At 33.9% G+C, this 22057-nt stretch overlaps 1 protein-coding gene across 4 annotated transcripts in view; it reads left to right on the forward strand.

Annotated features, from left to right (window-relative positions):
- The window catches only part of LOC142348821 (solute carrier family 7 member 14-like), a 144860-nt gene extending 126833 nt beyond the window's left edge, over positions 1-18027 (forward strand). For all 4 annotated transcript variants that reach the window (XM_075400346.1, XM_075400347.1, XM_075400348.1 and 1 more), the window contains 2 exons: positions 10207-10410; positions 17563-18027. In XM_075400346.1, the coding sequence (XP_075256461.1) occupies positions 10207-10410; positions 17563-17750 (392 nt within the window). In that variant the 3' untranslated portion in view covers positions 17751-18027. The remainder of the gene's footprint in view (positions 1-10206; positions 10411-17562) is intronic.
- Positions 18028-22057: the final 4030 nt, after the last annotated feature.

A 22057-nucleotide genomic window follows, 5' to 3' on the forward strand; every position in this document is an offset into this window, starting at 1 on the left:
TAATGTTCAAAATGAAGTTATTTGTTTTTTTTAGGATTCGGTTCTTAAATTAATTTTTTTTTTCGTTTTATACAAGTCACCACTTTCAAGTTTGACTTCTGGGTTACCTCACTCACTGTTTCAACTGAATTTCTATCAAGGTCAGAATCCAAGTAAAATGAAACGGGATAAACCAATCAAGCGTGTGAACTAGGAGTTAATATTTAAAGACTTCTTGCATGAATTTCCTAAGAGCATACATCTAACTGTTATTAATATTAGATTTTTGTCTGAATTTAGAAGCTATCAAATCTTATGAAACTGGGGAGCAATTTCAATTTTTTTTAATCTTAAGAAGATTTGGTCTTTTCTCTGACTGTTTCATTCGTAACGTCAGTAAAGCAGCTAATAGTTTCTACGCTTAGTTTGTTTCCAAAACGTTGCAGTGAATTATAAATCGTTCCTTCCATTGTCGGTTTTTCACTGTTCGTTTGCGCTGTTATAAAAAGAACTTTTGTGCCTTCATAGGTTAAAACGTATGATGTTCTAAATGGTTGGGGTATTATTGACTTTTATGGGAAAAAACTTTCTAAAATCGTTTTTATGTTCCTTTGTTTCTATTTCGTGTTTGTTTTGGTTATTTGCTTTGTTTACAATCAAATGCTATGCTTTAAGTAATGTTCAAAATGAAGTTATTATTTTTTTTAGGATTCTGTTCTTAAATTAATTTTTTTTTTGTTTTATACAAGTCACCACTTTCAAGTTTGACTTCTGGGTTACCTCACTCACTGTTTCAACTGAATTTCTATCAAGGTCAGAATCGAAGTAAAATGAAACGGGATAAACCAATCAAGCGTGTGAACTAGGAGTTAATATTTAAAGACTTCTTGCATGAATTTCCTAAGAGCATACATCTAACTGTTATTAATATTAGATTTTTGTCTGAATTTAGAAGCTATCAAATCTTATGAAACTGGGGAGCAATTTCAATTTTTTTTAATCTTAAGAAGATTTGGTCTTTTCTCTGACTGTTTCATTCGTAACGTCAGTAAAGCAGCTAATAGTTTCTACGCTTAGTTTGTTTCCAAAACGTTGCAGTGAATTATAAATCGTTCCTTCCATTGTCGGTTTTTCACTGTTCGTTTGCGCTGTTATAAAAAGAACTTTTGTGCCTTCATAGGTTAAAACGTATGATGTTCTAAATGGTTGGGGTATTATTGACTTTTATGGGAAAAAACTTTCTAAAATCGTTTTTATGTTCCTTTGTTTCTATTTCGTGTTTGTTTTGGTTATTTGCTTTGTTTACAATCAAATGCTATGCTTTAAGTAATGTTCAAAATGAAGTTATTAGTTTTTTTAGGATTCTGTTCTTAAATTAATTTTTTTTTTCGTTTTATACAAGTCACCACTTTCAAGTTTGACTTCTGGGTTACCTCACTCACTGTTTCAACTGAATTTCTATCAAGGTCAGAATCGAAGTAAAATGAAACGGGATAAACCAATCAAGCGTGTGAACTAGGAGTTAATATTTAAAGACTTCTTGCATGAATTTCCTAAGAGCATACATCTAACTGTTATTAATATTAGATTTTTGTCTGAATTTAGAAGCTATCAAATCTTATGAAACTGGGGAGCAATTTCAATTTTTTTTAATCTTAAGAAGATTTGGTCTTTTCTCTGACTGTTTCATTCGTAACGTCAGTAAAGCAGCTAATAGTTTCTACGCTTAGTTTGTTTCCAAAACGTTGCAGTGAATTATAAATCGTTCCTTCCATTGTCGGTTTTTCACTGTTCATTTGCGCTGTTATAAAAAAAACTTTTGTGCCTTCATAGGTTAAAACGTATGATGTTCTAAATGGTTGGGGTATTATTGACTTTTATGGGAAAAAACTTTCTAAAATCGTTTTTATGTTCCTTTGTTTCTATTTCGTGTTTGTTTTGGTTATTTGCTTTGTTTACAATCAAATGCTATGCTTTAAGTAATGTTCAAAATGAAGTTATTAGTTTTTTTAGGATTCTGTTCTTAAATTAATTTTTTTTTCGTTTTATACAAGTCACCACTTTCAAGTTTGACTTCTGGGTTACCTCACTCACTGTTTCAACTGAATTTCTATCAAGGTCAGAATCGAAGTAAAATGAAACGGGATAAACCAATCAAGCGTGTGAACTAGGAGTTAATATTTAAAGACTTCTTGCATGAATTTCCTAAGAGCATACATCTAACTGTTATTAATATTAGATTTTTGTCTGAATTTAGAAGCTATCAAATCTTATGAAACTGGGGAGCAATTTCAATTTTTTTTAATCTTAAGAAGATTTGGTCTTTTCTCTGACTGTTTCATTCGTAACGTCAGTAAAGCAGCTAATAGTTTCTACGCTTAGTTTGTTTCCAAAACGTTGCAGTGAATTATAAATCGTTCCTTCCATTGTCGGTTTTTCACTGTTCGTTTGCGCTGTTATAAAAAGAACTTTTGTGCCTTCATAGGTTAAAACGTATGATGTTCTAAATGGTTGGGGTATTATTGACTTTTATGGGAAAAAACTTTCTAAAATCGTTTTTATGTTCCTTTGTTTCTATTTCGTGTTTGTTTTGGTTATTTGCTTTGTTTACAATCAAATGCTATGCTTTAAGTAATGTTCAAAATGAAGTTATTAGTTTTTTTAGGATTCTGTTCTTAAATTAATTTTTTTTTCGTTTTATACAAGTCACCACTTTCAAGTTTGACTTCTGGGTTACCTCACTCACTGTTTCAACTGAATTTCTATCAAGGTCAGAATCGAAGTAAAATGAAACGGGATAAACCAATCAAGCGTGTGAACTAGGAGTTAATATTTAAAGACTTCTTGCATGAATTTCCTAAGAGCATACATCTAACTGTTATTAATATTAGATTTTTGTCTGAATTTAGAAGCTATCAAATCTTATGAAACTGGGGAGCAATTTCAATTTTTTTTAATCTTAAGAAGATTTGGTCTTTTCTCTGACTGTTTCATTCGTAACGTCAGTAAAGCAGCTAATAGTTTCTACGCTTAGTTTGTTTCCAAAACGTTGCAGTGAATTATAAATCGTTCCTTCCATTGTCGGTTTTTCACTGTTCGTTTGCGCTGTTATAAAAAGAACTTTTGTGCCTTCATAGGTTAAAACGTATGATGTTCTAAATGGTTGGGGTATTATTGACTTTTATGGGAAAAAACTTTCTAAAATCGTTTTTATGTTCCTTTGTTTCTATTTCGTGTTTGTTTTGGTTATTTGCTTTGTTTACAATCAAATGCTATGCTTTAAGTAATGTTCAAAATGAAGTTATTAGTTTTTTTAGGATTCTGTTCTTAAATTAATTTTTTTTTCATTTTATACAAGTCACCACTTTCAAGTTTGACTTCTGGGTTACCTCACTCACTGTTTCAACTGAATTTCTATCAAGGTCAGAATCGAAGTAAAATGAAACGGGATAAACCAATCAAGCGTGTGAACTAGGAGTTAATATTTAAAGACTTCTTGCATGAATTTCCTAAGAGCATACATCTAACTGTTATTAATATTAGATTTTTGTCTGAATTTAGAAGCTATCAAATCTTATGAAACTGGGGAGCAATTTCAATTTTTTTTAATCTTAAGAAGATTTGGTCTTTTCTCTGACTGTTTCATTCGTAACGTCAGTAAAGCAGCTAATAGTTTCTACGCTTAGTTTGTTTCCAAAACGTTGCAGTGAATTATAAATCGTTCCTTCCATTGTCGGTTTTTCACTGTTCGTTTGCGCTGTTATAAAAAGAACTTTTGTGCCTTCATAGGTTAAAACGTATGATGTTCTAAATGGTTGGGGTATTATTGACTTTTATGGGAAAAAACTTTCTAAAATCGTTTTTATGTTCCTTTGTTTCTATTTCGTGTTTGTTTTGGTTATTTGCTTTGTTTACAATCAAATGCTATGCTTTAAGTAATGTTCAAAATGAAGTTATTAGTTTTTTTAGGATTCTGTTCTTAAATTAATTTTTTTTTCGTTTTATACAAGTCACCACTTTCAAGTTTGACTTCTGGGTTACCTCACTCACTGTTTCAACTGAATTTCTATCAAGGTCAGAATCCAAGTAAAATGAAACGGGATAAACCAATCAAGCGTGTGAACTAGGAGTTAATATTTAAAGACTTCTTGCATGAATTTTCTAAGAGTATACATCTAACTGTTATTAATATTAGATTTTTGTCTGAATTTAGAAGCTATCAAATCTTATGAAACTGGGGAGCAATTTCAAATTCGTTTTAATCTTAAGAAGATTTGGTCTTTTCTCTGACTGTTTCGTTCGTAACGTTAGTAAAGCAGCTAATAGTTTCTACGCTTAGTTAGTTTCCAAAACGTTGCAGTTAATTTTAAATCTTTCCTTCCCTTGTTGGTTATAAAAAGCACTTTTGTCCTTTCATAGGTTAAAAAGTATGATATCTATTATTCGTTGGCTCGTATTCGACAATCTGCTGGCTATGTTTTCGAGGCAGAAAAAATAAACGGTTGTTATCTGGCAAATAATTGAATTGACTGATTTCGTATATTTTTTTTCTTTGGCTAACTTTTCTGTTGTAATTGTTCCCACCTTTTTTTGATAAATATTGGAGAACTTTATGCTAGCCCCACTTTTTTGCTCAGATATTCTTTGTTTTTTTCAGGACATCCCAGACCAACATAATTGGTATCAATTTCAAGCTAGAAAAAGAAATTTAAGGAATTTTAATTGTTTGAAAAAATGTCAACAGTTTTGACTGTGAGTCAAAACTGTTGACATTTTTTCAAACAATTAAAATTCCTTAAATTTCTTTTTGTAGCTTGAAATTGATACCAATTATGTTGGTCTGGGATGCATTGAAAAACAAAAGAATATCTGAGCAAAAAAAGTGGGGCTAGCATAAAGTTTCCAATTTTTTTCCCAAAAAAAAGGTGAGAACAGTTACGCAATTTAGCCTCTTTTTTGATCAGATTTGGCCAAAATTCGGTCAAAATTCAGTAATCTGAGACAACGAGCGGTTTTCTAACGGTATCCTGAAACATATATCTTACGGTTTTTTCAATGTTCCCATCTAGAGGAAAAACAAAAAATGCACAAAAACATTAGAAATATATTTTTTTTAAATTTGACAAATGTCAACTTTTAGAAATTTTCGAATTTTGGATTGTTTCTCACCACCTTCTAACATAATTCTCTGTCCAATGTTTCTTCAGTTGGGTAAGCTGTAATATTCTTGAAAATTAGCTAGAAAATTATCTGAGATCTGTCTATTGTTGGTTAATTGTCAATACGGATTTTTGAAAAAAAAAAAAAAATTATGATTTTATTTCAAATCGGCCATGAAAACAGCTTGGGAAAGTTGAGCAATAGCAAAATCGCGCACTTTTTCTGCATGCACCCTTGACTGAAAATGGACCAGCACTGACTGATTATGCATTGCGTCATTTTTTGGGCTACACTGATTTGAATAAAAACTTATAATTTTTCAAAAAATTTTATCACATTTTGAACAATTTTCAAGTTCTTTATTTCTTATTTTTGTCCATCATTAAAAAAACAACCAGTATTAGTAGTTACGAGGAGCTTGATGTACTGAGTCAGTTGTTAATGATTTACCATTTCATATAGTTTATATTGTTTTTGGGTGCAAACTTTTTAAAGAACACTTCATACATTATCATGACCTTGAGATCAATTGACAATTTTTGCAGCGCGATTTTAATTGCACTGGGTCTTAACAGGTTGGAAAAAAATGAGCTTATGGTCCGAGTGGCTTTTTTGCTGTGAAAAAAATTGCGAGTTTTGATGTGTGGTGCTGTGACTGCTTTTACTGTCAGCCCAAAATTTTTTGTACAAAGTACTATTATCCCTAATGAATCAGCATTAATTCACTGATAATGCGCAATTTGTCCCTGCTTCCAAAAAATAAATGAAAGGTCTCAATTGCTCTCTAATAATAAATATGATCCTAGTTTGGATGCTTCGTGTACGTAGCTTAAGATTCTTTCAATTTTAAGAATTGAGAATATTTTTAGGCTATGATACTCTTTTATAAAAATGATAAAGTTTGGCATGGAGTTTTAAAACCAAAAGTACACCATAGACCTACTTCTATTTTTCAAGCTTGACTCAAAAAGCAGCTTGTATTTAACTTCAGAGGTATATAAGCTACTGAAAATCTCATTTGAGGTTGCCATTTTTTTATTCCAAAGAATTTATTGATTGCCTCATGGTGTGTGCTTCATTATTGTGCCATTGTTAACCTGTGTCCTAACTCGCATTGAGATACCTTTAATGCAAAACGAAGTTTGAAATAATACTTTTATTTGACTTTTTTTTTAAATTGTGCAGCTTCATTTGCTTTATCCTTAGCAATTTAATAGTTTTAAGATCAACTAGATAGTAAAAATGGCGTTTTTCTGGTTTTTTCCACTTCTATTTCGGGTTTTCCACTTCTACTTGTTTTTCTTTTTCGTACACAGTTTGATTCATTTCATTTTGTTTACTTTTGCTGATTTTTTTTGTAATTGCCGGATTCTTTCCGTTTGTGCCCCCAGTACGTTTTCGAGCCCCGGTCACCCAGCCTTTGGTATTACGTAGTAAATCATTATTAAAAATTTCGCACGTGCTTCTGGGGCTGCAAATAATATGCTCTAACTGAGGTGGAAGAACAAACACAAAAATCCCAAGTGCCTAAGTTCATTTCCACTTTTGATGCGTTTTTTTCCGTTTGTTTTACCGAAGACTCATTTAAAGAGACGTTACTAATATCAACTTGCGAAAAGTGGAGACATTTCTGTCTCGTTTATAATGTTAGCCAACTATTCGAACTAATTATGGCAGTTAATACAAATACAAATGTTTCAGCTCCCAGAAATTTTGTGTTCGGAAACAAAATCTCATGGCTACGAATAAGTTGAAATGAGACGTGTTTCAATGAATACAGGTGATTTGAATCCTTTTTTCGTCGATGATTTTGGTTTCGCTTTCGATTCTCTAGAAAAAACATGCAAACGTATGTAAATCGAATTTTTTTTGACTTATACAGCTAAATTTGCCAAGCTTTTTGTCCATGATGCTTCTTCCTACGCCAAAAAAGAGCGTATTGAAATTAGTAATTGCTGGACCGCAAGCCAGGAATCATTTTCACAATGATTTTAGACAAACTGATGAAACTTGGAACTTAAATGTTTTTTATACAAAAAACACGTTTGAGGAAAACCATGTTAGTATTTATCAATAAGTTAACTGCAACTAAATATTTTTTTCGAATTTGAAGGTTATTTAGGCTTTTGGTTCCTCTGTAAAACTCAATTTTTTTCTGTTGTTTTTCCCAAGAGTCAGCTAAATTATATTGACTTTTTTGGCAGCAGCTTGATAAAAACATTTTTAGCGTTACAACAAATGTTTCGCCGATACCATTTCAGATATATTGATATATCTTATGCTTCCAAATGCGTATGTGGTAACATCCTGTGGCACGCCCAGAACAAGCGAGCCTTCTTGTTTAAGTAACAGTTGCTTTTTTTCCTGTACTGATAAGTTATTGCCCAGTCATTAAGACATTGTTGCGCCGCCAAATGTTTTAAAATTAATGCTGACAGGTATTAGTATAGAGCTTATTTCCCTCCAAATTTCAGCTGAATTTTCTATATTTTGATGGCTATCAGGGGTCAGAGGCGGCTGTTTTTCGGTAATCTACTGTATTTGTTTTGGATTCCAATCATGGAAGAGACGTAGAGTTTAAAGACTGGGTTGGCTAAGAGGTTAATGTGCAAATGATTTCTACCGATCCTCTATGAAACAGAATAGATCGTTCATTTGCTTTCGCCAATAGCACATGCCATATTTTTTCTTAGATTTATTATTCAATGACACGTGCTCCTTAATTGGAGCGGGAACCTGAATGTTTATTTATTCTAAGTCGAAGTTTCTAGCACTTATATTTGTTCTTTGAACTTTTTTTTAATTTTTTAGTGTGATTTTTCAATTGACCGATTTTTTGACAGACCCATTTAGCTTTTCTCCTATAAAAACGGGATAAACAGGTACGCTCGGAGGGCATTAAGTTCTCTTAGAGCCTAAAGCCTTATTATACTGGAAGAATGCAATTCATCAAAACTGTATTCAGGACACAATTTCATGGTGTGAAGGGTGGTTCGTAATCTTAAAAGTTTGACCACCCCCTTCAGTCACCTCAGCCCCCCCCCCCAACACTCGCCTTGTACACCCTCCTCCTGCGGTCGATTTGAACCCCCCGCTTATCTAGCCTTCGCAACCCTACCCACTCCCCCCAACGCTCCTCCATCCTAATGGTAGCATCCCCAAGCCCGAACTGGTACTACAGAAGCTAACCGCTCGCCTATCGTTTGAGAGCAATTCTCTCCACGTCAGTCGGTTATTTTTAATAGCCAACGTCAGCCTCTCAAGGGCTATTATTTCGGCGCTCTCCTTGTTAAAATTCGCTTTACCTTTTGATCACGTTTTTCGCTTTACATTTTCACGTTTGACCTCTCACTTACCTCACTCACTGTTTCAACAATTTGACGCATTAAATTATGGAATGTAGTGAGTACGTTCAAAGTCAAAAGAGCAAATTCAAAAGATCAAAATACAGGATAATCATATAATGCCCGGTCATTAAGTCATAGTGCATTAGGTTATCAAAATTCATTAAACATTATTTTTACGCTGAATAGCGTTCAGTTTAGAAGCTGAAATTAGGTGTATTCGCACACCAAATAAAAAAATTGAAATATGGAGAAAATTTTGGCAATTTTTATCTCTTATTTTTCTCTTTTTCTGTTTCAATCTCAATGTGCGTCAAGCGGGTCAACGGCGGCTATTTTTCGGCAATTTTCCGGCTATGTTTAGTTTTCTAAAGAGGGAATTTGGCGGCACGGAAACAGCTCCAAGCTTGAGTTTGTGAATACAAGTTCATTTCAATAATTTTGATTTCAAAAGAAGCTCTGCTTCAAGGCTTTTTTACTTATGTATAGCTTTTTGAATCCAAACGGAAACAAACTTGTCGTTGTGAAAGTTAAAATTCTTGTGACTTTGTTAAGGCACGTGGTATTTCTTGGTTACATTTTTATTGAGACCTCGAAAGTTATTTCGACCTTGTACAGTTAGGGAGCAATTTGTTTGAAGGTTAACATTGTCAGAATTTAGCATTATTGATTTTTTTTGGCTTATGCTGATTAGTAAGAACTGTAGTGGGTTGGCTCAGAAGTCTTAAAAATTGTTATCAGTAGGCACGAAAATTTGATCTTTAATTTGTTTTAGCCAATGATGTTGTCAAAATATCAAGTTAAGTTTTTAACCTTCTGCGTTAATAATGACAAGAAGTCATTTCGATCCAATTAAGAAGCGAGAGAAAGAGATGAAAAATCGAAGAAAATCTTTAATGCAGCATAAGAATGAACAATCTATCTTGTGCCAAATAGGCTGTTTAAATGGCGCGTGGCAAAAGTGCATTTCGATTTAAAGGTTACGTTTTAAATCTAACGTATTTTGATTATGAATTTTGGTTTCTAGAATACCAGTTACATTAAAGACTAAAGATCCATAAAATGCGGCGATGGTATGATGTGCTCTAATTTGAACCTCAGCCATGGAGCTTAAAAGGGAAATTGAACTTCTGAATTTATAATTTCAATGCCCTTGAGATTAAATGCTTCCCTAGTTCACCCCGCCTCCTTGCCGAGGAATGTGCTGCAAAGTGAGCGTGTTTCCATGTATGATAGATGAGCTATGGCGGCTGTTTCAAATGCTTGCCCAATTTGTTCTGTCTAATTCTATTGAATGCTTTTTCTGTGTGAGAACATCAGCATGCATTTAAAGAAAAATTAAAATCAGTCGGATTTTTTTTTAATGCAATAAAGCATCATTGAAAGAAAAATAATAATCAGGTGATGTTGCATTGCTATTGAAGATGTCAAATTCTCTACATAGTTATATCATGCCCACTGGTAACAGATTTTTTTGTACTAATCTCCAAAACCCAATTTTATTTTGCGATGTAGAATGTATGTTATAGTTACAAAAGCGTGAACTCTAAAATTTTGTTTTGAGATGTAGAATGTATGGTATAGTTACAAAAGCGTGAAATGCGAACCATTCCATGTATAATTTCTTGCACCTGAAGTGGCTATGCATCCGGACAAATAATTTCTTAATTCCAGTGTACTCGAGTACAAATTACTTGGACGAATTAGAACTTGATTTTTCTAGGCTTTGCGATTTACTTTGGCTATGGAATCTGGTCTAGTGCCCAGGCCCCATCTAGTGATAAGCAGAAGGGAGGTGAACTGCTGAACAAACTATCTGCGGGTCCACAGTCTGGTCCAGGAGGGGCTTCATCTGGATATGACGCTCTCCAGTCCATGGAGAACAACCAACCAGTGAATCAAGGTGGAGGAACAGACTACTCAATGGGTAATGTCGATTTTTTGAAACTTGTGAATTGAAATTATAATAACAGCGCGGATTTTCCCTGCTTATTCTGTTGATTTTGTCACTTTGTTGATTATAGCTGCGAAGCTGTAAGCTGAGCGTAGCTATATTGCGGTGCTCTTGGTTTTTTACGACTCGAAGAGGAGTATTGGTTTTCTCTCGGTTTTTATTACGACTCGAAGAGGAGTATTGGAGAAGTCCTTTTTTTAAATCAATTTTTGGAGTGAATTTTGAAGCGGGAAATGAAACGCGTGAAAAAATTTGGAGTGATTTTGGTGCTGAACAAAAGTGAAGAGCGGAGCGAAAAGAGAGTGGTTTTTGTTCATACCGCTGTTTTTGAGAGAGCGAGAAATTGATGTGTGAAAAAATTTTTTCTAAGCGAGCGAATTTTTTTTTGTTCACGTGCGGCTTTTAAAAGCAGGTTTTTTTGCAACTTTTGATGGTTATGAGGTTTGATTATGATATTGTATTAGTTTTAGGTTTGTTTTGATAGGAATTGAAGGTTTCAAGTAGTTAATTTAATTTTTAATGCTAATTTGGAGGTTTTTGATCAGTTTGCTGATTTTTAGACGAAATTTAATGATTTTTTACCTGTTTTTTTTTTGTTTTACTGCTTTAAGTTGGATTTGAATAGAAGCTTGTTACTTAAGGAATTGTCCGATACCAATTGACTAAAGTTTTGTTGGTATAAATCATTTTTTTCTAAGGAAAAATGACCGAAAAATTGAGAAATTTTAAACCATTTTTCTCATTTTTTGCAGTTTTCTTTTTTTTAATCTTACACAAGTGTCGTACCCACCCTATTATGAATTTGCCCATTATTTTGCGAGTTTTTCATTGCTCTAATTGCAAATGAACCTTATTTGGCTTTATGTTTCCTTGTACTATTAAAAAAATCATTTAGTTTTTGTAGTTTTTTTGTTGAATTTGTTTTTGAATGCCGTTTCTGTTCCTTAATTTTTTATGGCATTTGTGGAGGTTTAGGGTTTATAATAGTTGTTCTAGTTGTTTAGTAAAGAATGGGCAATTTTGGATATGAATCATTTTGTTGAGAAATATGACAAATAATGGCGAACATTGAAACTATTTTTCTTAATTTTTTTTCGGGTTTTTTTTCTGTTTTTTTGAGACAAGTTTCATAGACTATTATGACTTGTCTTTTGTTTTGCGAGCATCTCGATTCCCTATTGGCTGAAAAGAATTTTTCTTTGGATTTATATGCTTTTGTAATATTAAAAAATTTACTAACTTTTTCCAGCTTTTTAGTGCAAGTTGTTTTTAAGAGCTTTTTTTCATAATTTGGCCTCAAGTATTTTAAAACCTTCACTTAAGTGGTTTTAGTAAGTACTAGTTGTTTTGTTGAAGTATTTGTGGCAGAGATAGTTATTTCGGGATCTCAAGTTATGACAAAATTTGATCAGATTTTTTATCATATTTCAACAGATTTGATTTTTTTGTTTTTACTTTTTTGTTGTATGGTTTGGTTTCGAGAGAATCATAAACTAGTGGAGGCAAATTTTTTTCTGGATGGCGTTAAATACATTTTCACTTCGAGTCGTTTCCGGAATTCTTCCGGCTATGTTTTTTTTACAGGAAGTAGATTTGTTCACGCGGCATTTTGACCTAAAAGCGAAAGTGGGAAAAGCTGTCTTGGTGATCCGATTTTCACTAAGCGAGAGAAGTTTTTTGATCATGCGCTGCGTTTAGTGAATGTTTTTTTGACTTTGAAAAGTAGTTTTTGACTGAATTGCACATATAGATAACTGTTTTTAGCCGTTTTTTTTGTCTAAGTGGCCCAATTTTTTGCTTTTAATTTGGTTCCTTGTAGAACTAAATTTTATGCGATACTATATTGAAATGTCAACCTCGGAAATTGATGCCACAGTGTTTTGCAGAGCCTGAAAATGCGTTCCAAGTTGAACATTGGCACATAATTCTTGATTTTTTATTTAATTTTTGGCTTTTTTCTTTTAATTTCTGCTTTTTTGGATCTTTTAACCGTGTTTTTGTCAAAAATTAGTTAATATGGCAATTTGGCTTTGATAACTCCTATACTCAACGCCTCTTTGTACCTCGATGTAATTTTGTTCCATAAAATTGTACATATGCTAATCCGATTTTGGTAGTTTTTTCCGATTTTCGTCAGTTTTTCGTTTGTATTTTGGTTGTAATTGCTAGAAATAGTTTTTTGTGTAACTTGAGGGACTTTTATTTTGTTTCAATAAAAATTCAATCATTTTTTGGTATTAAGTTTTTAGAAAACATTTAAAACTTTCATAAATGCAGTCTTAACTTAAAAGTTCTTTGACCAATTTTTTTTTGCAAAATGTTTCAATGTTTCTGATTTATGAATTCTGCTTTTTCCTATTTTTTGGTCTCTTCAGGAGGATAGATCTTTGTATCGGATGACTAGTTTTTTTTCTCTGTCTTGAATGCTGAACAATGAAATGTATTCGTTCTTGAATTTTTTAAATTGATTTTAAACTTTCAAAATCAAGAAAGTCTTTTTGTTACGGTGTTGCTTACATTGTGCCCATATTCATCTCATTCTAGTTAGTATCATTCTAGCTTTGTCCTGTTACCTAATTTTTTTTTCGGTATATTGATTTTTTTTTTAGTTTTAAAAAATGAACGATTTCAGCTTTTTCTTAGATTTTCGTCATTTTTTTGGTGTGCAATTGATTTCATTCAAAAAAAGGCAGTACTGAGAGTTTGGTAGCAAGCTTCTTCCGAAGTTTCCCTTTATGACTATTTACTGCAGCTTTCTTCCGGCCTTGGTGTTAATTTAAACGATTTTTTGCTTTTGAATATTCTTCTGCTGCTTATGTCTTTTCTATGATCAATTTTATTTTTGATTTAGTTGGAAATCATGTTGTCTAGCTTATGTACAAAAAGGAACAGTATTTGTGTGTTGTTTATTGTTTTAATCGCAGTGAGTGGAAGTGTAATTGTATGTGTTTTCTGGTTCTTAAATTTGAGCTTTCTTTTTTGAAAAGATTTAACTTAGTTTCGAAGATTATTATCCGCCGTTTGCTTTCGCGATCTTTTTAAGGTTGGAATCATAAATTATTTGAGGGCTATTGATAACCTTGTCAGCTTTTTCAGACTATCAGGTTTTTGAACACCTTAATTATTTTGGATTTTTTAACTTTATCAAACGTTTTCAATAATATAAAATTTTGCTGCATTTTGTTTCTCTTGTTGACAGTGGTTTAAGTTTCACCAATTTTTAGAGCAGACCTGGAGAGGTAGTGAGTTAATGGTTTAATACAAAAGGTAGAGGCTTGCGCTGCAATTGAGGTTTTGTTAGCGAAGTTTTGAAGCTTCGAGTCGCTTCCGGAATTCTCCGGCTATGTTTTTTTTTGTTTCGTCGTATAGAGCAGACCTGGAGAGGTAGTGAGTTAATGGTTTAATACAAAAGGTAGAGGCTTGCGCTGCAATTGAGGTTTTGTTAGCGAAGTTTTGAAGCTTCGAGTCGCTTCCGGAATTCTCTGGCTATGTTTTTTTTTGTTTCGTCGTCTGACGCTCTTTTTTCGTTTTACATTTGTTCATGCAGCAAAGCTGAAAAAGTCAAATTTTCTGAGTGACTTCTTCCTCTCACTAAAGGAATTTGCGCGCGTGACGTCATTTCTCACTCGCTTTAGCAAAAGTTTTTAGGTTATTTGCGTGATTAGATTTTGATCATAGGTGACTTACATCACTCAATAAAATGACTTTTGCACTTTAAAACTTAAGTTTAGTTTAAATTTGTTTAAGGTCAAAGGAACTCATTTGTGTAGTAAAGGTCCCGTATAAGAGGCTTCTGTGGAATGAATTTCAACAAGCTTAATTAATTTATCGCTGACTGTTTTTTACCTAGTTTTTTGAGTTGCGCCGATTTTTTTTTCGATTTAGATCTGTATCTGTTTCTATCTCTATTATATGGCACGCAAGTCTTTTCTTCCGCAGCTATTCCGGCAATCTGCCGGCTATGTTTTTGTGAGGTTGTCCCTTGGTCTATTTATTAAAAGAACGTGTGTGCTTTCATAGGTTAAAAAGTATGATGTGCTAAATGGATTGGGGGTAAAAGATAAAAAGTTACCTGTTTTATTGACTTAAAAAATTTCATTTAAAATTTTTCTGTTGCGACGTTTCTATTTCCCGTTTAATTGCTATCTGACGAAGTTTGAAGCAACTATTGTAAACGTGGTGGTCTTTTGAATGCAAAATTTTTGCTTGACCGGTTTGATTTTCGAGTGACTTTTTAGCCTTCGACTTTTTCGTTTTGCATGCTTTAAATTTCGCTCTCATATCCAAGTGTCAGCACTTCGTCATATGCTTTGTTGACTAACAAAGGCTAGTTTTGTAGTAATTGTCAGATTATTATTTTTTTATTTCTTTGGATTGTGTTTCAGGACTTCGATTTACATCAGCCGCCACTTTCACGCTTGACTTCTGTCTTACCCCTCACTGTTTCGGCGGAATTGAATTTAGAATTCCTTCAGTATATTTACGCAAATTTTATCAATGTCAAAATCCAAAATAAAAAACAGGTTAAACCAATAAAACGCGAACACTAGGATTTAATGTTCAGAGACTTTTTGCATAAAGTTTCTGAGAATTATTCAAGATTTTTTAAATAGCTTAATGGTCTTATTAATGGCATTCTCTTTTTGAATATTGTTTTCATACGTTTGTTTTAAACTGTTTCGTTTACTATCAAAGGTTTTTAATTGCTCTTGATTGAAGTTCATAAAAATTTTTGTAAACGTGTTGGTCTCTCATGCAAATTTTTCGCTTGACCATTCGTCTGACGCTTTGACTTTTCCTCCTTAAAAACTGGATAAACATTTAGCGCCGGGCGAGCATTAAGTGCTCTTAGATCCTTTCAGCTCTGTTTCAGCTCAAGCTGTTCTAGAGACTTATACTTATGGTGTGAAGGGCGGTTCTTAGAGGTTGAAGACTGCCCCACTGTTGAGCCCCCACTATTGCCCTAACCCCCCACAGCTCTGTTCCCCCTTCCCATCAGCCCATCCGTGCAATCCCCCCTGGCTACTGACGAACAATCTATTGATAAAAGCACGCAATTTTATACTAATTTTCACATTTTTTTTTTCAAGATTTTTTAAAAAAATTTTTGTTATTTTGAATTCTTTCAGCCCTTGGTGTGTAGGGTTTTATATATTATAGCATTTTTTTTTTACAAAACTTGCTATTTTCAATTTTATCGACATTTATATTCATTATTCAGGTTTTTCAGGCTAACACAAAATCTTGGTTAGGATTTGATAATAATTTACTGGTAAGTTATTTTTGTCTATGAATTAGTTTTCAACTCTTTAATATCACAAATTTTATCGATTTTTTTTTATAAAACTTGCATTTCTGTTGAAAATTGGTCATTTTTTAGGTTTCTTCAGCCTCAAGATCCACATAGCCTCCTCTAGGGTTTGATTATAGGTTACTGCGTAGCTTCTAGGTGTAATGAAATGTTTTTCAATATTTTAATCAATTTCTAAAAATATCTGCAAAGTTTTTTGAATCTTTTTGAATTTTTTTAACATTTCTTCCGGCACCAGGGTCTTAGAGACCTCCTCCAAAGTTTGATGATAAGCTGTCGCATAGTTTCTAGAGTTAATGGAATGGGTATCAATGTTTTAATGACTCCAGCTTAAGCAATTTTTTGATAAAATTTATTTTTCAAATTTTCGGAAAATCATTATCATGTTCCAAGTTTGTGGATCTTTGTGAGCCATTGAAACTATTTAAAGCTTGAAATACGGACACTGGAAAGTCTCTTGAGACAATGAAATTGTTTTGAAGATTTAGCAGATGGGTTACTTGACATAACTCCAGAGACAGTTGTGGATATTTTTACTGCGAAATGTGGAAGCTTTTTTAAAATGTTGCAATATTGCAAATTTTTAAAATATCAGTATTTTATTTGATTTATGTACTAACAAAGCTAGAAAACAAAGTTACATAGTCGAATCAAGCTAAAGCTAGCCTCACTAAACGCGGCTAGCTACTGTTGAAGCAATCGCCCGCCGGTCATTTGAGAGCGATACGCATGACGTTAGTCGATTATTTTTGTAAATGTTTTGATCTTTTCATGCAAGTTTTTCGCTTCATCGTTTTGCGCTTTTCTTTAAGAACATTCTTTGACTTCTCAAGTGACTTATTCGCGCTTTATTTCTTCATTTTTGAGTGATCTCTATTGCTCTCACTCCGAAGTAAAGCTTGTTGCTAATATAAAGTTGGTTACAGTAAGGCAAAATTAAGGGCCAAATAGCAAAGTCAGCAGTGCTTATGATAAGGAAATCGGATGTCAATGGTTCGAATCCCGGCGGGGTCAAATGTTTTTCGACCCGCCTGTCTTTCGAGAGCAATTCTTTCGACATTAGTCGGTTTATGTTTGATAATATATATAAAGTCGGTTACAGCAAAGGAAAATGATGGCCTGATAGCCGAGTGGTCAGTGCAACTGGTTATGGATCGGGAGGTCAGTAGTTCGAATTCAGAGGGGTCAAACGTTTTTGACCCGCCTGTTGTTCGAGAGCAATTCTTCCGACATTAGTTGTTTCTTGTTTCTTTTTGTATACCCTTTTTATATGCTCTTTGGACTAAGGATGGCTGTTCTTCGAATGATGTAGGTCTTAAGTTCGTTTAATTCTTTGGATTGTTTTTCCATACTTGTCTTGCTGTGTTTATTTAATTCGTCCTAGTTTGACTTTTTTTTTGTTTTACACAAGTCAAAACTTCACGCTTGATTGAAACAGTTGCACTGTATCAATGTAGTCGATTTTCAATTTTATCACTCATTGAGTTATGCAATTTAGCAAATACTGATGAGGTCGAAAATAGACAAATCGAAAAAAAAACGGTTTAAACCGATAAAGCACTGGTACGAAGTTTTTCTAAGAATTTTTATAATAGAAGTCACCAATGAAACGGCTTCTGGGGAATTAATTTGAGCAAGCAATGTAAATTTTTCGCTTGAAGTTTCCGTAATTTTTTAAGCGGTGTCTATAACTTCATCAATTCATTTCTGTATTTGTTTTAATCTTTATTCTACGGAACACAAGTCCATCTCGCAGCTATTGAGACTATCTGTCGGCTATGTTTAATAACATGATCCCAATTTTAAATATTCAGGTGGTGGATACCAGCCAAGTGTGGGAGGTAATCAACAACAGTACATGATGAATCAACAAAGCGGGGCCGGAAATGTCGGCTACAATCAACAAGGGTACTATCCTAGCTCACAAGGCGGAAACTTTCCGCAGCAGTATAACAATACGCCTCAAAGGGGCGGGCCAAATAATTACCAGCAAATGTACTGAAGCTAAATTTTGTAATAATTTGTATAAATAACTGTCTCGCTAACTTATATATTAATGAGCAAACATTATTTTTGATATCAAATGGCTTTATCTCATTAATTGTTTATTCTGAAATCCAATCAAGTTCCTCGAATCTTTAGAAAAAAATGTCATTTATATTTACTGTGCTATCACAAGCGAGGTGTACTAAACTGGTGCGTGAGATCTTCTGGAAAAGTTTTCCCACATAGAACGAATAGTTGTTAATAGCCGCCCTCATCTATTCAGCCGGCTATTATAGCGCTCCTATTTTTTTTTTACAATTCAAAGAATTTGAATTGTATTGGGGCGCTGTCTTTTTTTTTTTTTTAAGGTCTGTTCACACATTTTCATGATTTTTGAAGTCAAATTGGAGTAGTGATTTTGGTCACGCCGAAACAGGAAATGGAGCGAAAAAGCGAGTGGTTTTGCGGCGTGAAATTTTTTCGCTCTAATTTTAAAGTAGAGTGAGAATACGGTGTTTGAACAAAAATTCGCTTTATCGGTAGTGGTTTTTTGTTCACATGCGGCAATTTCACTTTGATTTTTACTGTTTTTTCGATTTTTTGGATCGGATTTTTTTCTAAATGGTTTTTCCAAACCATTCATAGTCCGTTCTAGGTCTAGTTTTCTGTTTAGTCAATGAAAATTCTTTGAATTGTACGTCAGGACTTGTCCTGCTATGTTTTTTTTACTTCGTCGAATAAAAAAATGTTTCGCTTTACCTCATTTTGCCGCCTTTTCAACATTTTGCGTGAAATCTTTTTGACTTCTCTAGGCTAGTTTCTCTCTTCTCTCATTCTGCTAAAAGTGATTTTGAACATCAGTTGCTCAGCAAAGCAATTCAAAATGAACAGAGTTAGTACAAAAATGGATGTCAGAAATAGAAACGGGATAAACCCATAAAGCCCAATTTTAGATGCCCGCTATTTGAACGTCGTTCCTATAAGTCTTATTTACCATCTCTAATGCTTATTGTTATTGATAGGAGCCCCTGTAGCCTCTCTCTAAGAAACAGAAGTATGTTCAACTACGAAATGCCTTCAAAATAAATCGGACTTAAAAAAATGTTTTTGTACAAAAATCTTTCTTTTTCAATATCTTCTGTTATTTCAATCCCAATCATGCTTATTGGAATCAACGGCGGCTATTTTCCGGCAATCTGCCGGGTATGTTTATGTTGGTACATAGTTTTTGTGGTGCAATTCGTTAATTAACAGCACTGTTGTATCAAAACTTTCATTACTGCTTCGCGTTTTCAAGCTGATGTGTTAGTTTTGTGTGGAAGTATCATATTAGGGAACTTTTTGAATTTATCATTCTCAATATTGCTAATAAGTTTTGTCTTGAGTGTCAAATTGTGCGACATATTTAACCATGCAGAATCTAGCATCAACCTAACAGTGTATTTGTATATTCAGCATCTTAATGTTGTGAAAGATTACTGCTCAATATTTGTACAAATGTGAAATGCACTTGTTATTCTTTTATGTAATCCAAATTGGTCTTGTAAATTTCTGTCAAATTATTAATTGACATAACTTTTCTAATGAACCGTTATGTGAATGCGTAAATCGAAGCAAATTTTTATTTGTTCTCTAACAAAGTGACAAGCAGATATTGAAGCTGTTTTTGAAAGACTAAAATCGTTTTTCGCAAAGACAAAAAGTTGATGTGAAGTACACAAAGCAAACTATGCTGAATGAGTGGTCGGTTGAGAACTTTGCATCCATTTTGCAATCGTACAAATTTAGTCCTAAATCATACAAAATCGTACAGTTGCTAAAAATTGTCAAGAGAAGCATCCAAAACCTGCAACTCTGGCTAGGTATCGTCAATGTTTCCGATCCATGTTTGGCGGAGAAACTGAATAGTACCTGTACCACTATTGAAAATTGTTCCGAAGCTCAAAGACATCTGGTGCAGGTGTACATCTTTGGTTCAATGCTTTGGTTATGTTTGTTCTTTTTTTAGTTCAAACTTGAATAGTTTATTGAATTGGTAATTTCATTGATAAGGAATTTGTACCATAAAGTTCAAAGAAGCCTTAAGGCAACTGGAAAAAAAACTTGGCCTACTTGGCAAAGCTGTCACTTGATTTAACCGGCCAGGACTTGTGTGAACTGTTTATCTGTTTATCAGGAAGAGGCACACATTGTGCGTAGTAACTCCAAAGTACCAAAATAAACAACAGGGTAGAACACAAAGGTGATCCTTTGCCAATGTGTTCTCATAGGTTTCTCTTATGCCTGTAATGAAGAATTAGAGTAATTAGGAGAAACATGAAAAGTTTATCCCGGTGACGGTCCGGATTCAAAGGATCAGCAACAGGAAGCGTGATTAATATAGCTTACCAGTGAAACTGGGTCTAGGTATACAATTAAAGTCAAAAGAAAATAGAATACGTACTAGGAGACACCTAGAAATGCCCGGCCCTAAACTCAATGAGAACCTGTAATTAGTGAACTTTCAGAGAGCAGCACGTATTTTCGATATCCTTGTCACCAACAATGAGGCCAGTTCTTATTGCAACAAAAACACTAAAAGGGCGGAAAAGCTGCGCGGCGGAAAAGGTTGAAAGCATATCTCGGGGAAACAATTCTTTTTCGCACCGATAATCAGTGTAAAGGACAACGGTTGGAGATAGTCAAAATTTTCTGCATAAGACTAGCTAGCAGATTGTCGTGAAAATGGAGGAAACTTTTCGCAGCAGCAACCATGAATTGTTCCAAAATAAAATTTTGGTTTTCACTTTACAAGAAAACAAACCTATCATTGGAAGAACTGGATGGAAAAGGCGGTGAGTTCAATTTGAAAAATTGCCTTTGTTCAAGAGGTAATGGAATATTTTGTTTTGAATTGTTGAACGGAGATCCTCCTTGCCACCCAAACGAGGAAACTTGATGAACGTTTAAATTTACTCTCCAAAACTGATCAGATTTACATTTGATCGAATTGTGAAAACTTCTTCCAGCAAATCTCCCAGAGTGCATTTATTTATTCACTAGAGGTGAGTAGCAAAATTTGCTTAAAACTGAAGGTATCAATGCAGAAAGAAAAAGCGAGACATAATCTGTGCGAACGATAACTTAAAATCGCAGTTAGTTGATCATGGAGATGAACCAGTCATGATAGCGATCAACCAAATAACTTGAGTGTTATTATTTTAAAAATGATTATTGGCGTTGCGCGTGTGTTTTTCAACTACATCTGCCAACGACTTCTTTTTTACCTTCTGGTATAAACTTACTTTTTGGAGCAAACGCAGTTGGTTGCTAATGCAGTTTGCAGTACTGGCGGATAATTTAAAACGTGAGTCATTGAATTTTGACAACTCGGAAGTAAATCGCCCCTCCCCTCGAAACCGTACCCCGCCCGCCAACAGAACAACTCTTGCTCCCCAACCCACAATTTGCCGATTCCACATCTACCTCGTGAGGCACCGCCCAACATTGTTGTTAAAAGAGCAAAAATTTATTTGCACTCTTACAACTTTGTCTAAGGAATTATCTACTAGTTTTTGCAATTACATGCACTACTGGTTTTTCTTTTTAATTGCTCTCAAACGCAATTTGTTGAAATTAAATTAGCCCTGTGATCTTTTTGCGAATCGAGGAGTACAGGAATTGTTGAGGATTTTTTAAGCCTACAGCAATTTTGTTAATGACTAAAACTTTCGTTTAGATCGTAAATTCTGCTTTAGAACGTTTTTTTCTACTTTCAAAAATGGGCCTCTCAAAGTAAATTATTTTCGAATATATAGTAATTAGGAGATGCTGTTGAAAAGCAGGGTCAAAAGTAGTTTTGATCCCATATTAGTGCCACAATCCACATCCCGCTTCATCTAGCCCCACTCCCAAGCTACATACCCATTCCCAAACCTAACTACGCATTCCGACATTTGAACTAAAATTTTACCCCCCGCCGCCTAACATACTCTAACCTCCAGTCTGATAATTTGTGTCTGAATTTCTTCAAAAACCTCTATAATTTTAACAAGCAGGTAAATCGTTTTTTCCTTTGATTATAACAGATACTTCTTGGAGTCGCCAACAAAAACTTAAGTCACATAGCAGTAGCGAAACTGCCACAGCCATAATAGTTGGGAATCCCCTCCACCCCACACACACAGCAACGTGGCCGACACCCACCATCATGCCTAATTAAATTATATTCTGCCTTTTTTAAAACACGTGCTATAGATTTATTAGGCAAGTAAAGTGTTGTTTTGACATTTGTGATTTAGATCAGGTTGGCTAGAATATCATAATGCACAACACTTCGAGATT

The sequence above is a fragment of the Convolutriloba macropyga genome, chromosome 10 (genome assembly GCF_964194025.1).
Source record: "Convolutriloba macropyga chromosome 10, txConMacr16.3, whole genome shotgun sequence".
NCBI lineage: Eukaryota > Metazoa > Xenacoelomorpha > Acoela > Convolutidae > Convolutriloba > Convolutriloba macropyga.